The 13782-nt window shown below is 37.5% G+C and overlaps 1 protein-coding gene across 1 annotated transcript in view; it reads right to left on the bottom strand.

Annotated features, from left to right (window-relative positions):
• Positions 1–13782, bottom strand: part of RP1 (RP1 axonemal microtubule associated) — a 715393-nt gene that overhangs the window by 594264 nt on the left and 107347 nt on the right. Inside the window, exons 5-6 of the mRNA XM_043976222.1 lie at positions 7571–7734; positions 4526–4612 (exon numbers count right to left, since the gene is read on the bottom strand). Coding sequence (XP_043832157.1) covers positions 4526–4612; positions 7571–7734 — 251 coding nt within the window. The remainder of the gene's footprint in view (positions 1–4525; positions 4613–7570; positions 7735–13782) is intronic.

Genomic DNA, 13782 nt, shown 5'->3' with positions numbered 1-13782 from the left:
AGTATGCTATTAGAATTGATGATTTCAATGATCTTAGAAAACCATGGGAAAAGCATGCACAAAATAAAGAAGAGCAAAATGAACAGAACTAAGAGAACATTGCATACAGTAACTGCAATATTGTTTTAAGAATGTCTTTGAATGAATAAGACATTTTGATTATTATAAATGCCCAAATTAACCATAAAGGATATATGAAGAAAGACACTATCTGCATCCAGAGAAAGAACTGAAAAACAGAGTATGTATAGAATAATTTTACGTATATATAGATAGATATAGAGATCTTGATCTAGATGTATAGACATAGATAGACATAGACATAGACAGAGACAGAGACATAGACATAGACATAGATATAGATATAAATTTGTGTCTAATGGTAGCCATATCTAAGGTGAGGGGGAAAGGGGAAGAAGGAAATTTATATAACTTTGCTTTGTATTTAAAAGGAATAGCAAGTTAGTGAATTGCTGTTTCGTGTGAAATAATACTTTTATTATACAATGTTATAGAAATGTTCGTTTTATTCCATAAATTTAAAAAAATAAATATTTTGTAATCCTGCTTGTCCCTTTCTCATACCTTTTTCAATAATTTTATAATATATATGTAAATTATTCTTATAAAGATTTTGTAGAGATGAGAAATTGACATATTATTCTTTATTGATATTTATCAACTACCAATTTTAGTAATAATAACATCCATTCTTTCTTAAATTATTTTATATCTCTCATTCCACTTATTTTAAAAATCAGTTCTCAATGTCCTTTAAAATTGTTCGGCTTCTAGTATAGATCTTCTCTGTGCATATTTGGTTTAGCCTTGTTGCTCCCCTGGTTTTCTTTAGTGTAACTTCTATTTCCTCATGAATCACAACAGGGACTATGATATTATTGTGCAAATATGGTAGTTCCTTTGTCAGTGATGGAGAAAATTGTTTATTAAAAATGTCTTGGTAGATTTTTTTTCCATTTTTCATCTCTTTGTTATATTCCTTCCAGTTTAATCCTTAGGTGCTTACAAGATGATATGGCTTAATGGGGCCTATTGGCAAGCTTTCTATAAACTTGCTTGTTTGTTTGGGGTTTTTTCCCTCCAAGACATATCAAGGATTTGGAAGGAGATTATCTACAACCTACCATCTTCACATGCTCCAATTTTTTACATACAAGTTTATATTCTTTTTTTTTTTAACTTTTTTTTTTGGGGGGGGGGCAATGGGGGTTAAGTGACTTGCCCAGGGTCACACAGCTAGTAAATGTCTGAGGCTGGGTTTGAACTCAGGTCCTCCTGAATCCAAGGCTTATGCCTTATCCACTGCGCCACCTAGCTGCCCCCCAAGTTTATATTCTAAACTGTCATAGTCCTTGGCTACCATATTTCTACTTGAGAATGGTTCTAGGCTCTTTTGGACTCATTATAGCAATTGGTGCATTCATTAAACATTCTCAGATGATGATAAAATAGCATGTCACTATATTTTATTTTAGCCATTTTTCAATTTCTAAAAAGCATCAATAACTTATCTAAATAGGTAAAGTTAAAGCTATTCTGAATTGCAAGTCATATTCTTCTAAACTGTATTCTTTCTTCTAATTTATTGATTTGGGGGTTATTGATTTTTATGTTTGCTCTATCATATTGATGTCTGCATACAAACATCTGATTAAGAAATGACTCTCACTCTGATAATCATTCCTTTTTGGTTAGTCAAATGGAGGAAATTTATTTAGCATGTGTGCAGTCGGATTTTTCCTGGTGTTTATCACGTCCAGTGTCTATAAGCTTTCTTGAAAAAAAAGCATTTATGATATAGGTAATGAGCCATTTATAAGGTCTATATATCTTTGATTGCTATAATTATTTTTTAATTTCTGAGCCATGTTTCCTTTTGATGATGGTAATAGATTTTTAAAATTCAATTTATTTTATTTGAAGGTCCATATTCTATCACTCCCACCTTGACCCCCCATTGAAAAGCAAGAAAAACAAAGCCCCTGTAACAAACATATATGCATGGTCAAGCAAAACAAATTCCACATTAGACATGTTGGGGAAAAAATGAGAATCAATCTTCACTCTGAGTCTATCATTTCTCTGTCAGGAGATGAGGAGCATGTTCCATCATGGGTTCCTTGGAATTGTGGTTGGTCATTACGTTGATCAGAGTTCCTAAATCATTCAAAGTCATTTGTCTTAATAGTATTGTTATCACATAAGTTGTTCTGCTAGTTCTATTCACTTCACTTTTCCTCAGTTTATAATTCTTTACCACTATAAAAGGAGATAATATAAATAGTTTTTACATATGAATTCTTTTCCTCTTTCTATGATCTCTTTGGGGTATAAACCTAGTAGTACTATCACTGGGTCAAAGGGAATAAATAGTTTAATAGTTTTTTGAGAATAGTTTCAAATTGCTGTCCAGAATGGTTGAACCAATTCACAGTTCCCTAATAGTGAATTAATGTACCTGTTTTCCATTCCCCCTATAGTATTTGTCATTTTCCTTTTTTGGTAGTTTTGCTAAGCTGATGGGTATGAGGGAGAACCTGCATAGTTTTAATTTGCATTTATCTGATCATTGGCGATTTAGTTAACTTTTTCATTTTGCTATTTATTATTTGGATTTTTCCTCTAAAAATTATCTGTTTATATCCTTTGGCTATTTTGTCGGTTGGGAAATAGCTGAGCCATATTTTCTAACAATTTTGTGATTTTTTCTCTTCCATTTATCTTTGTATTTAAGTAACTGATTATCAAAGTAAATATTTATTTAATATGGAGGTTCTTTCCTATCAAGTTCTTTGTAGAATTTCTCTATTTGGGGGGCAGCTAGGTGGCACAGTAGATAGAGCACCGGCCCGGGAGTCAGGAGGACCTGAGTTCAAATCCAGCTTCAGACAGTTGATACTTACTAGCTGTGTGACCCTGGGCAAGTCACATATACCAATTGCCTTGCCAAAAAAAAAAAAGTCTCAAATTTCTCTATCTTATCATTCTCTATGAGAGATGCTGGTACATAATCTTCCACTATGGAGATCTTCTTGTTAATAACTAATATTGAAAAGTACAATATGATATTATCAAGAACACCAGGACATTATATTTTTGCTGCCCTTGGATACACAGTAAAATTAATATTACCAATTCTTTTTTTTTATTTCTGAAGCAAACCTATGAGCCACCTTTCTACACTGTCTTTTTGACTTCTGATTTCATTTATAGTAAGACCATCGAGGTTGATATGAGCCAATTCTTCTACTTATTCACTAGACAAGAATTATACATTTAGAGTAAAAACAGTTAAATTAGCATTAATAGATATAATTATCAGTATCCTCTGCCCCTATTCTCCCACTGTGCTTCCAGACCTACAGAAGGAGAAGGGGAAAACAGAGGATGGGAGCAATTTTATATTTTTCTTTTCATGTGTTGCTATGGTCAAATAATTCATCACCAAGTGGTCACCCTGATGACTGGCATGTTTGTACTTAGAGCTGGTTTTCAGAAAACATGCATAGTCCATTCTTAGAACCATCCTTGAAGCTATGCTACAACATTCCAGAACTTGTACTCTGCCATCTTGGACACATATCAGCTGTGTGATCCTGGGGCAATTCACTTGATCTCTCAGTGCTGCCATGTACTCTAAGATTAAAAGTTACAGCCAAATTGCCAATTTACATCATTGGAAGGCATCCCTCAACTGGAAATTCTGCCTACAGATGAAGCCACAGGTGTGGAACAAAAAACCTCCTAATGCTGCTTTGGTGAAATACTTTTTTTTCTCCAGTATGACATGAATGTCAATGAATCAGCAAGCTAGCAAAATGGATAGAGAGCTGGACTTGGCATCAAGAAGACTTGAAGTTCAAATTCCACCTCAAATAACCAGTTAACTATGTAATATCAGACAAATCGCTTAACTTTCTCTACCTCAGTTTTCTCTTTTGAGAGATGAGCAGAATAATAGAACCTACATCATAGGGTTGTTGTGATCAAATGAAATAACATGGGTAAATTGCTTTGAAAACTTCAAAGTGATTTATAATGCTAGCTATTGTTACAAATAAGCAGCTCAGTGGATAGAGTGTTGGGTCTAGAGTCAGGAAAACCTGAGTTCAAATCTGGCCTCAGACATTTACTAGCTGTGTGGCCCTGGGCAAGTCACTAACCTGTTTGCCTTAATCCAGTGGAGAAGGAAAGAGCAAACCACTTCTATATCTTTGCCAAGAAAATCCCACGGGCAGTATGGCCCATGGGGTCACACAGAATTAGATAAAAATGAAGGACTGAACAACAACAATTATTATAGATGTGAGTTATGCTCATGAATGTGTAGCACAGCTTTCTCAGGGCAATTTTTTAAATGAGCCAAATCCATGGTCAAAAGGATATAATGAAAGAAAAGGCCAATCTGGGACAACATACTCTTCCAGTCACAAAAAGGAAAGAAAAGCCATTTGCTATCATAGCAGGATGGCCAAAGGATGAAAAGTTGTTTGTATGGTCTCACCTCTTTACAGTGCCAGGCAGGAGAGAGACCAGAATTACTATGGCCAATGCGTATCTTATGGAGCTCTCCAATATCTCCAGTCTTCAGCTGTCAGGGAAGGGAAGGGAAGGGAAGGGAAGGGAAGGGAAGGGAAGGGAAGGGAAGGGAAGGGAAGGGAAGGGAAGGGAAGGGAAGGGAAGGGAAGGGAAGGGAAGGGAAGGGAAGGGAAGGGAAGGGAAGGGAAGGGAAGGGAAGGGAAGGGAAGGGAAGGGAAGGGAAGGGAAGGGAAGGGAAGGGAAGGGAAGGGAAGGGAAGGGAAGGGAAGGGAAGGGAAGGGAAGGGAAGGGAAGGGAAGGGAAGGGAAGGGAAGGGAAGGGAAGGGAAGGGAAGGGAAGGGAAGGGAAGGGAAGGGAAGGGAAGGGAAGGGAAGGGAAGGGAAGGGAAGGGAAGGGAAGGGAAGGGAAGGGAAGGGAAGGGAAGGGAAGGGAAGGGAAGGGAAGGGAAGGGAAGAGATCAATTCATAAAATTCATGGGAATACAGTTCCTGTAGCTACCTTACATTATAAGGCTGTGTTTGACATGTACAGTAGCGGATCATTATAAATACTTTTGTACCATAATTTTCAGTGTGACAATCAAGCACAGAAGAGAGATGATTTCAGCTAGTTTTGATACCATATGGAAAGGTCAAAGTCAACAGGTTCAGTCAAGAAGAATGATCACAATGCTTCTATAATGATTCTGCCCCCTCTTTCAGGACTCAGAGGAAGTTGGCTAGCTAAGTACAAAATGGTTAGTTGTATTTGACAAATAGGATTAGGTGGATGAGAAGGCCAGATTTAAGGTCTCTAAGCACTCTCCTCCCTGACGACAGGACTGACACAGTTCCCTTGGTAAACAAACTATCTTTTTTTAAAATTTATGGAATAACAATTATTTCTGTAACATAGTATAATAAAAATATGATTGCACATGAAATTACAAATCCATTATGTACAACTTACTGTTCCTTTTAAATATATATTAAAGTTAGCATGTAAATTTCTTTATTTTCCTTTTTTTCTCCCCCCCCCCTTGCCCTAGAGATGACTACCATTAGGCACAAATAGGTATCTATGTAAAATCATTCTCTACATACTTCTATTTATCAGTTCTTTCTCTGGAAGTAAAATGCATCTTTATTCCTATGTCCTTTATTTTTTTTTATTTGTTTTTTTGGTGAGCCAATTGGGGTTAAGTGATTTGCCCAGGGTCACACAGCTAGTGAGTGTTAGGTGTCTGAGGCCGGATTTGAACTCAGGTTCTCCTGACTCCAGGGCCGGTGCTCTATCCACTTCACCACCTAGCTGCCCTGTCCTTTATTTTTAATATGTGTATTTATAATAGTCAAAATGACTTAGTCACTCAAAGTCATTCATAAAGTATCCTTTAGAGTCCCGTCATTCACAGTGAGCAACTTCCCTCCACTAGCATCTTCAGGAAGAACTGGAGTTTGCTCAGACATCATCCAAGCATTTTGTTGCTATAATTATGATCTGACTTTGAATCTTCGATATCCTGTCCTCGGTTTTCAAATGGCGTTGAACCCCTTATTATTATGCTAAGACCTAGGATTTAAGCTCTTTCCCTGGCCCACAGAACTGTCCTGAGCTTTCTTTGCCTGGGAAAATCCCCTTCCCACATGATCAATCACTCTGTATCTTCCCCCACCTCTTAGCTGCCTTGCAGAATCCACTCAAAGCTGCTTCCAGCCTATACTGATGGATGATGACTGGATGTAGTAGAAGCAGTTTGCCAGAACTGGTCACTGTTTGTGATCTTTTTCTCTGGTTCTGCTCTGTTCTGGTCTGTGATTGATCTTCCTCAACCCCTATGTGTGATTTGTTTACTTGACTCGGTATTTAGAATGGCATTTAAATGTCATCTTCACAATCTGGCCAGCATATTTTTATATGCCTGTTTCATTTTATTCCCCTTCATGCCTGCCCCATTCCAGGAAAACCAGCCTGTTTGCTCAATCTTGAACTTGGCATTCCATTTCCAACCTCCATGGCTTTGTGCAAGTTGTGCCCTGTGGCTGGAAAGCACACCCTCTTCAATTTATTCTCAGAATCCCTGGCTTCCTTAAAGGTTTAGCTTATGAATCACAAACAACGGGAGGTTTGTCCTGATATTGAGCCCTTAATTATGTAATACTCATCCTTCAAATAATCACTTATATATACTTCTTTGTATACTTGTTGTCCCTATCCACCCCCACTCCCACCCCCAGTAAAATGTACTGTTTTGTATTCATACCACCTAACATAGTCCCTTGTTCATAGCAGGTATTTATTGAATAGGATTATATCTAAGGTTTCTGTTCTGGAGAAGGAATTGGCAAACCATTCCAGTATCTTTGCCAAGAAAACCCTAAGTGGGATCCCAAAGAGTTGGAAAAACTGAAACAACTAAACAGCAAAAGTTTTCTATATTTCCTCTCTGTCTCCCCAAAGATCCTAATCTCCAAGTATGCATCATCCATGACTCTTTGCTTGGAAGTTTGCTTGAGTAATTCTCCAATTTATCCTATAACTAATTGACTTATTCATAGTTGTTTTCATGTTGTCTCCCCTATTAGACTGTAAACTCCTTGTAAGCGTGGGCCATAATTTTCTGCCTTCCTTTCTATCTGTAACGCTTAGCAAAGTGCCTACAACACAGCAGACTCTTAAATAATGCTTGCAACTAACTGATTCAACCCTTGTCCATGATTAACCTAGCCATAACAGCTCATGAAGAAACATACAAATCAGACTTTTATGGTGGGCCCCCTCATAAAGAAACCAGATAAATGGGAGAAATCGGGCAGCACTTGCTAGCTATAGTATCTCACCTTATTGTGCCATTTTGCCTTCTTTGTATTCTATTTGAGAAAATATCACTATGGATTATTTTTGATTGAGCACCTAGAAGGCACATGAGGTGAGAGCATGAGGAGCTACACTGAATCAGTTATATCCATTCCATTGTCCCTGCTCACTGTCTAACCAACACAGACAGGCTCTATCCTGGTTTGTTACTTACAGTGAAGATATCTTCTCGGCCTTCTTGAAATGGGTCCCCACCTGTTCCATACAGATAGATAGGTGCTGAACTCCTATGGTGTCCATATAACACAATATAGATCTGCGAGCTGGTTCCTGCACATGGCAACTCACTGGTAATTATTGAAACCTTCCAATTACCATCTATAAAAATATAAATTGGATAAAAATGACCTGTCAGCATCTTAGAAATACAAATGAGTCCTGGTGTGTTGTATCAGATTAAGGGAGTTGAGAACAAAATGATAATGATGGTGATGGTGATAGCAGATAACATTTTAGATAGCACTTACTTATGTGTCAAGCATTATGCTAAGCACTTCACAATTATAATCTCATTGTGTCCTCACAACAGCTCTGTCAGGTAGGTGCTACTGTTATTCCCATTTTACAGATGAGGAAACTGAGGCAAACAGATATGAAGTGAGTTGCCCAGGATAACGAAGCTAATAAGTGTCAGAGACTGGATTTGAACTCAGATCTTTCTGACTCCAGGCCCTGTACTATGCCATCTTCCTGGATAGAATGCTTGTCTTAGAGCCAGACAGACATGGGCCCAAATCCTGCTCATGGTACATATAATAGATGTATCTGGTCCCTAGTTGTTTCATCTATAAAACAGTAATAATAATATCTCTAGTTCCTACCTCATAGGATTGTTGCAAAATTAAAATGAGACAATATATTACACACTTTAAAATACTATATGAATGCCAGATATAATATCTTCTGGAAATAGGCTTAAATTTTAGAAAGAAATCTTTTTATTAGATACAAAAACTCCTTGATAATGAGCCTTATGTATTAACTAGAACAAGATGCTAAGGGAGACTACAACTTCTTTCCTTGAGGACCTTTGCAAATAATTACTTCTTTGATATGTTCTTCCCTGTTGACTTCTGTACAACATAGAAGTTTCCTACTTATATATTCCTCCATAGGCTTCTCTCCCTCTTTCTACCCCATCATTTCAAGCATTCAGTCCTCAGTCTTCTCTCTTTATCACCTCTTCCACAGTGAAGTACACATCCACATTTACTCTCATGTATTCAGCTATAGCCACAACATAAGTGATGTCCATTGCTGCAGTTCCATATTGTCTCCTGAACCCAAATCTAAATTTCCTGCTACCTACTTGCTTGTCATCTCAAGCCAGATGTTTAACCTGCAACTCAAATTCACCATCATCTTTAGCTCAGTGCCTATTTTTCTTCCCAATTTCCCTACTTCGATCACTAACATTCTGGCAATCATGGAAACTAAAAATCTTAGTCACTTTTGACCCTTCATCATAGCTACCATATAGTATGCTTTAAGTTTTGCCAAATGTTTTATGTCTATGTTTTTGTTTGATCCTCATAACAACCCTGTGAGAGATTGAATGATGTGCACAGGGTCACTGCCTGAGGCAGGATTCAAACTCAGGTCGTCCTGACTCCAAGTCCAGCACTCTATCCACTATAACACTTAGCTACCTCATACATATTAAATTAATCACCAAGTCTTGTCAAATCTTCTTCTACTCTCTCCCTCGTGCGTCTCTTTCTTGCCAATCCCACTGTCACTATCCAAGTCCAGACCTTTATTTCTTCTTGCCTGGAATATTGCAATTGTGTCCCAAATTTTCTCTCCGCCTCTAGTCAGTTCCCCAAATACATCACTGGTAGATTCATCTTCTTAATGCGCATCACTCTCCTGTTCAAAATCGTCAGGTATTGGACAGCTAGGTGGCGCAGTGGATAAAGCACCGGCCCTGCATTCAGGAGTACCTGAGTTCAAATCCAGCCTCAGACACTTGACACTTACTCGCTGTGTGACCCTGGGCAAGTCACTTAACCCCCATTGCCCTGCAAAAAAAAAAAAAAAATCCTCAGGTATTTAACAACTATGAAACTATCCAACTATAAAATTATGAATTATGATTCAGTGACTCTAAATCTATGGATTTAGAGATAGAAGTTACCTTAGGGACCACTGAGTCCAGGCACCTCATTTTACATATAAGGAAGAGAGTCTTCCTTGGGACAGCTAGAAGGCACAGTAGATATCATGCCAGGACTGGAGTCAGGAAGACATCTTTCTGAGTTCAAATCTGGCCTCAGACACTAGCTGTGTGACCTGGGAAGGTAACAACCATTTGCCTCTGTTTCCTCATCTGTAAAATGGGCTAGGGAACGAAATAGCAAAACACTCTAGTCTCTGCCAGGAAAATCCCAAATGGGGTCAGGAAGAGTCAGACACAACTGAAAAATGACTGAACAACAAATCTTCCTTACTCCAAATCTAATATTTTAATAAACTCTTTTGTTAGGTAGTCTGTGCCCAATCTACTTTCCTAGTTACATCTCATGTTATACCTCTTCATATATCTTACACACCATATAAACCACTACTAACGAGTTCTAACTAACCAAACTACAAACCAGTTCCAAATTCTTCATTTTCCTTTCTCTGTACCTTTGCCATCATTTTGCCCTCCTCCTCATATACCTTCTCCCTATTTATATCTTTCAAGATATAGCTCAAATGCTTTTGTGTCATTCAGTCATTTGGGGTTCTCTTAGTGATACTGGACTGGTTTGTCATTTCCTTCTCCAGTTCGGGGCAGCTAGGTGGCACAGTGGGTAAAGCACCGGCCCTAGATTCAGAAGGACCTGAGTTCAAATCCGGCCTCAGACACTTAACACTAGCTGTGTGACCCTGGGCAAGTCCCTCATTGCTCCACAAAACAAAACAAAACAAAAACCAACCCCCCCTCCTCCAGCTCATTTTACAGATGAGAACACTGAGGCAAGCATAATTAAGTGACCTGCCCAGGGTCACAGAGCTAGTAAATGTATGAGGTTGAACTTGAACTCAGGAAGATGAGTCTTCCATATTCCAAGCCCAGTGTTCTATCTCTTGGCAACACTTAGCTGCCCAGCTCAAATGCTACCTCTTCCCTTTAAGTCTTCTCTGACTCCTTTCTCCAGAAGTGATCCCTTCTACCTCTAAATTCTTCTAAATATTTACTTTATACATTCCCCATATGCTGTTTTATATTACACTTATTTATTCACATGGTATATCTCACCTTATAAAGTCAAGGCTATTTAAAAATAATGATAGATTCTTAGTGATCATGATGTTCTTCTAGCAACTAGAATTCCACAGCATCCTGGTCACAGATGGATGACAAGATTAAGAGATTCTTTCTTCTAACATATATCATGACATATATTTTCCACATATTTTTACAATTTCTGAGCTTAAATCTTATTCCTGAACATCTTAATCACTGGTTCAATTCTCTTGAGGTTATGGAGGAGTATTTACCACAGTAATAGTAAGTTATATAGTCTAAAAGATAACACACAACATTTTGAAAGTTATATAATATCTCTGCTAAGAAACATAGGAGGGGCAGCTGGGTGGCACAGTGGATAGAGCACCGACCCTGGAGTCAGGAGGACCTCAGTTCAAATCTGGCCTCAGAAGCTTGACACTTACTAGCTGTGTGACCCTGGGCAAGTCACTTAACCCCAATTGCCTCACCAAAAAAAATAAAATAAAAAGAAACATAGGATACTTTACAACTCTCCTATTAATGTACACCATGTTTCTTTGAGATTTCTCATGGGAAACTAATAAAAATAAATCAAAGCATAAGAAATAAAACTCAGAAATCTAGACTCTTGTTAATTCATTAGTTCTACCCATTCAGACACAAGTTCTTTTTAGTGAAAGTTTGGCCTATAATTAATTTACCTTGACCATTGCAAAAATATATCCACTTCTGGCTTTAAATCTTTTTATATTTCCCTTGTGTTTTTTTTTTATTAAAACAAACAAATTTGCTACTTTTTTTCAAATCCTGGTTAAAATCTATGGAGGCTATTAATAGTTTAAAGTATTTTACTAAATAACGATTTGGTAGATAAAGAACATCATAGAAAAAGAATCTGGCAACCAATGATGGCCTCTAATTGTTACTGAAATTAACCCATAAACAAAACCAGAGAGCTGAGAAATGCCAAATTATTTCCTCAGCATAAATGGCACACAAGTTCTCAGGAGTATGAAATGAAAGAAGTCTGTTCTGGCTTCCGTTCTATGACAGATAAAGCCAAAGAGTTTGGGGGCAGGGGGAGGGGGGAATCAATACTTACTAAATGTGTGAGAACCAAATCAATAAGGGAAGAATTGCAATTTCCAACAACTAAGATGGAGGAGGATGAAAGGCATGGGAGTGGAAAGAAAAAGGAAAACAATGAAAAATGTCTCTTGAACATGTTTTTCTGTACCTCTTTAAATTCTGAAATTTGTCCAGATCTCACCACTGGATGAAGAGAGCAATGACACAGGTGGATTTCAGGATGAAGAGGAAGTCCAAAACTTTTTTTTTTTCATTTAAGACATCAACCAATGAACTCTTCACCTACCAAATGCTCAACTTGTGGGAGGAAGGAAATAAAGGGAGATAGAAGAAAAGTGTATGACATGGTTGCCTATCTCAAGATGCTACAGTCCTCTTGAGAAAACAAGCTTAACAAATTAAGGGCTAATTTACGTGGCATAGACTATTAGTACTCTTAGGATCATAAATCATCAGATCGTTATTCCAGACGGGACCTCCAAGGCCATGTAGTCCAATCACCTTATCTACTAATAAGGAAAGGAGGTCTTTGAAGATTAAGTGACTTGTTCCAGGTCACACTAGTAATGAAAAAAGAGATGAGATCTGAACCCAGTTCCCCTGGCTCTAACAGAGGTGCTTTTATCATGTACCATAAGAGATCACTAAGTAGAAATACTTAGAAAAGGCTTTAAGGAAAAGATAGGATTTGAATTAGGCCTTGAAAGATGATAAACTTTGGAATACAAGGTACAATATGATCAAGAAAAAAGGAGAAGGAGGGACATTTCAGTATGAACACAGAAGATCATGGAAATGAGTGAGAACACTAAATGTATGGCATCAAGCAAGTCATTTAACCTCTCTAGGCCACATATAAAATGATACAATTGAATTAAATGATAACCAAGTCGAAAATGTATCACTTTATGTAGGATTATGTGCTTTCTATAAGAGTAAAACGTGACTGTTTAAGTCAGTCTAGGCTTAGGATCCTTCTATAAAATGTGACAAATGATATTCATACTTCTTTGAAAATCTCCAAAGTCTATGCCACGTAATAGACTATTAGTACTCTTAGGATCATAAATCCCCTGGCTCTAACAGAGGTGCTTTTATCACGTACCATAAGAGATCACTAAGTAGAAATACTTAGAAAAGGCTTGAAGGAAAAGATACTATTTATTTTTCACCAATTACATGTTAAAACATTTTTTTTCTGGCATAGACTTCTAAATTGACTTTCTTTGGAGTGCATGTATACCTTCAAATCTATCCACAGATCCCTTAGGATTTATGGATTTAGGGTCAATAACCCATGCCCCAAAACAAAACTCCCTTTCATGAGTCATAATATAGCATATATATTGTATTACTCTATTGGAATGTAAATTTCTTGAGGACAGGTATTGTCTCACTTCTATATTTGTATTCCTAGCACCCAACTCAGTGCTTGGCTTATACTAGGCACTTTATAAATGCTTATTCCTTCCTTGATTTAAAATATTCTTGTGAAAAAGATGGTAGAAATGGGAGCTAGATGACAGTACAATAAGGTGGGTTTGTAATTGGCTGAATGGGTATGTTCATAGTGCCATACTGAGAGGAAGTATGAGTTTGACCATCCTCTGCTTAAGATGTTTACCCATGACTTAGCTCTTCTCAGCGATTCAATTATTCAAGACCATTCCAAAGGACTCATGGTGGAAGTTGCAGAAAATGCTCTCCACATCCAGAGAAAGAACTGATAGAGTTTGAATGCAGATCACAACATACCATTTTCTTTTTTTCTTGTTTTTTTTTCTTTTCATAAACTGTATATTTGTTATGCAAACTATTTCTTCTTTCACAACATGACTGACAGGAAAATAGGTTTACATTATTTTTGTACGTACAGAACCTATATCAAAATGCTTACCATCTTAAGTAGGGAGGAAGGAAGCGAGGGAAGGAAAAAAATTTGGAACTCAAAATTTTATTAAAAATGAATATTAGGGGCAGCTAGGTGGCACAGTGGATAGAGCACCGGCCCTGGAGTCAGGAGTACCTGAGTTCAAATCCGGCCTCAGACACTTAAC

Source organism: Dromiciops gliroides, chromosome 1 (genome assembly GCF_019393635.1).
Source record: "Dromiciops gliroides isolate mDroGli1 chromosome 1, mDroGli1.pri, whole genome shotgun sequence".
NCBI classification, from domain to species: Eukaryota; Metazoa; Chordata; class Mammalia; order Microbiotheria; family Microbiotheriidae; genus Dromiciops; species Dromiciops gliroides.
The sequence above is the reverse complement of the archived record's forward strand: the minus strand, read 5'-3'. Positions and strand labels throughout refer to the sequence as shown.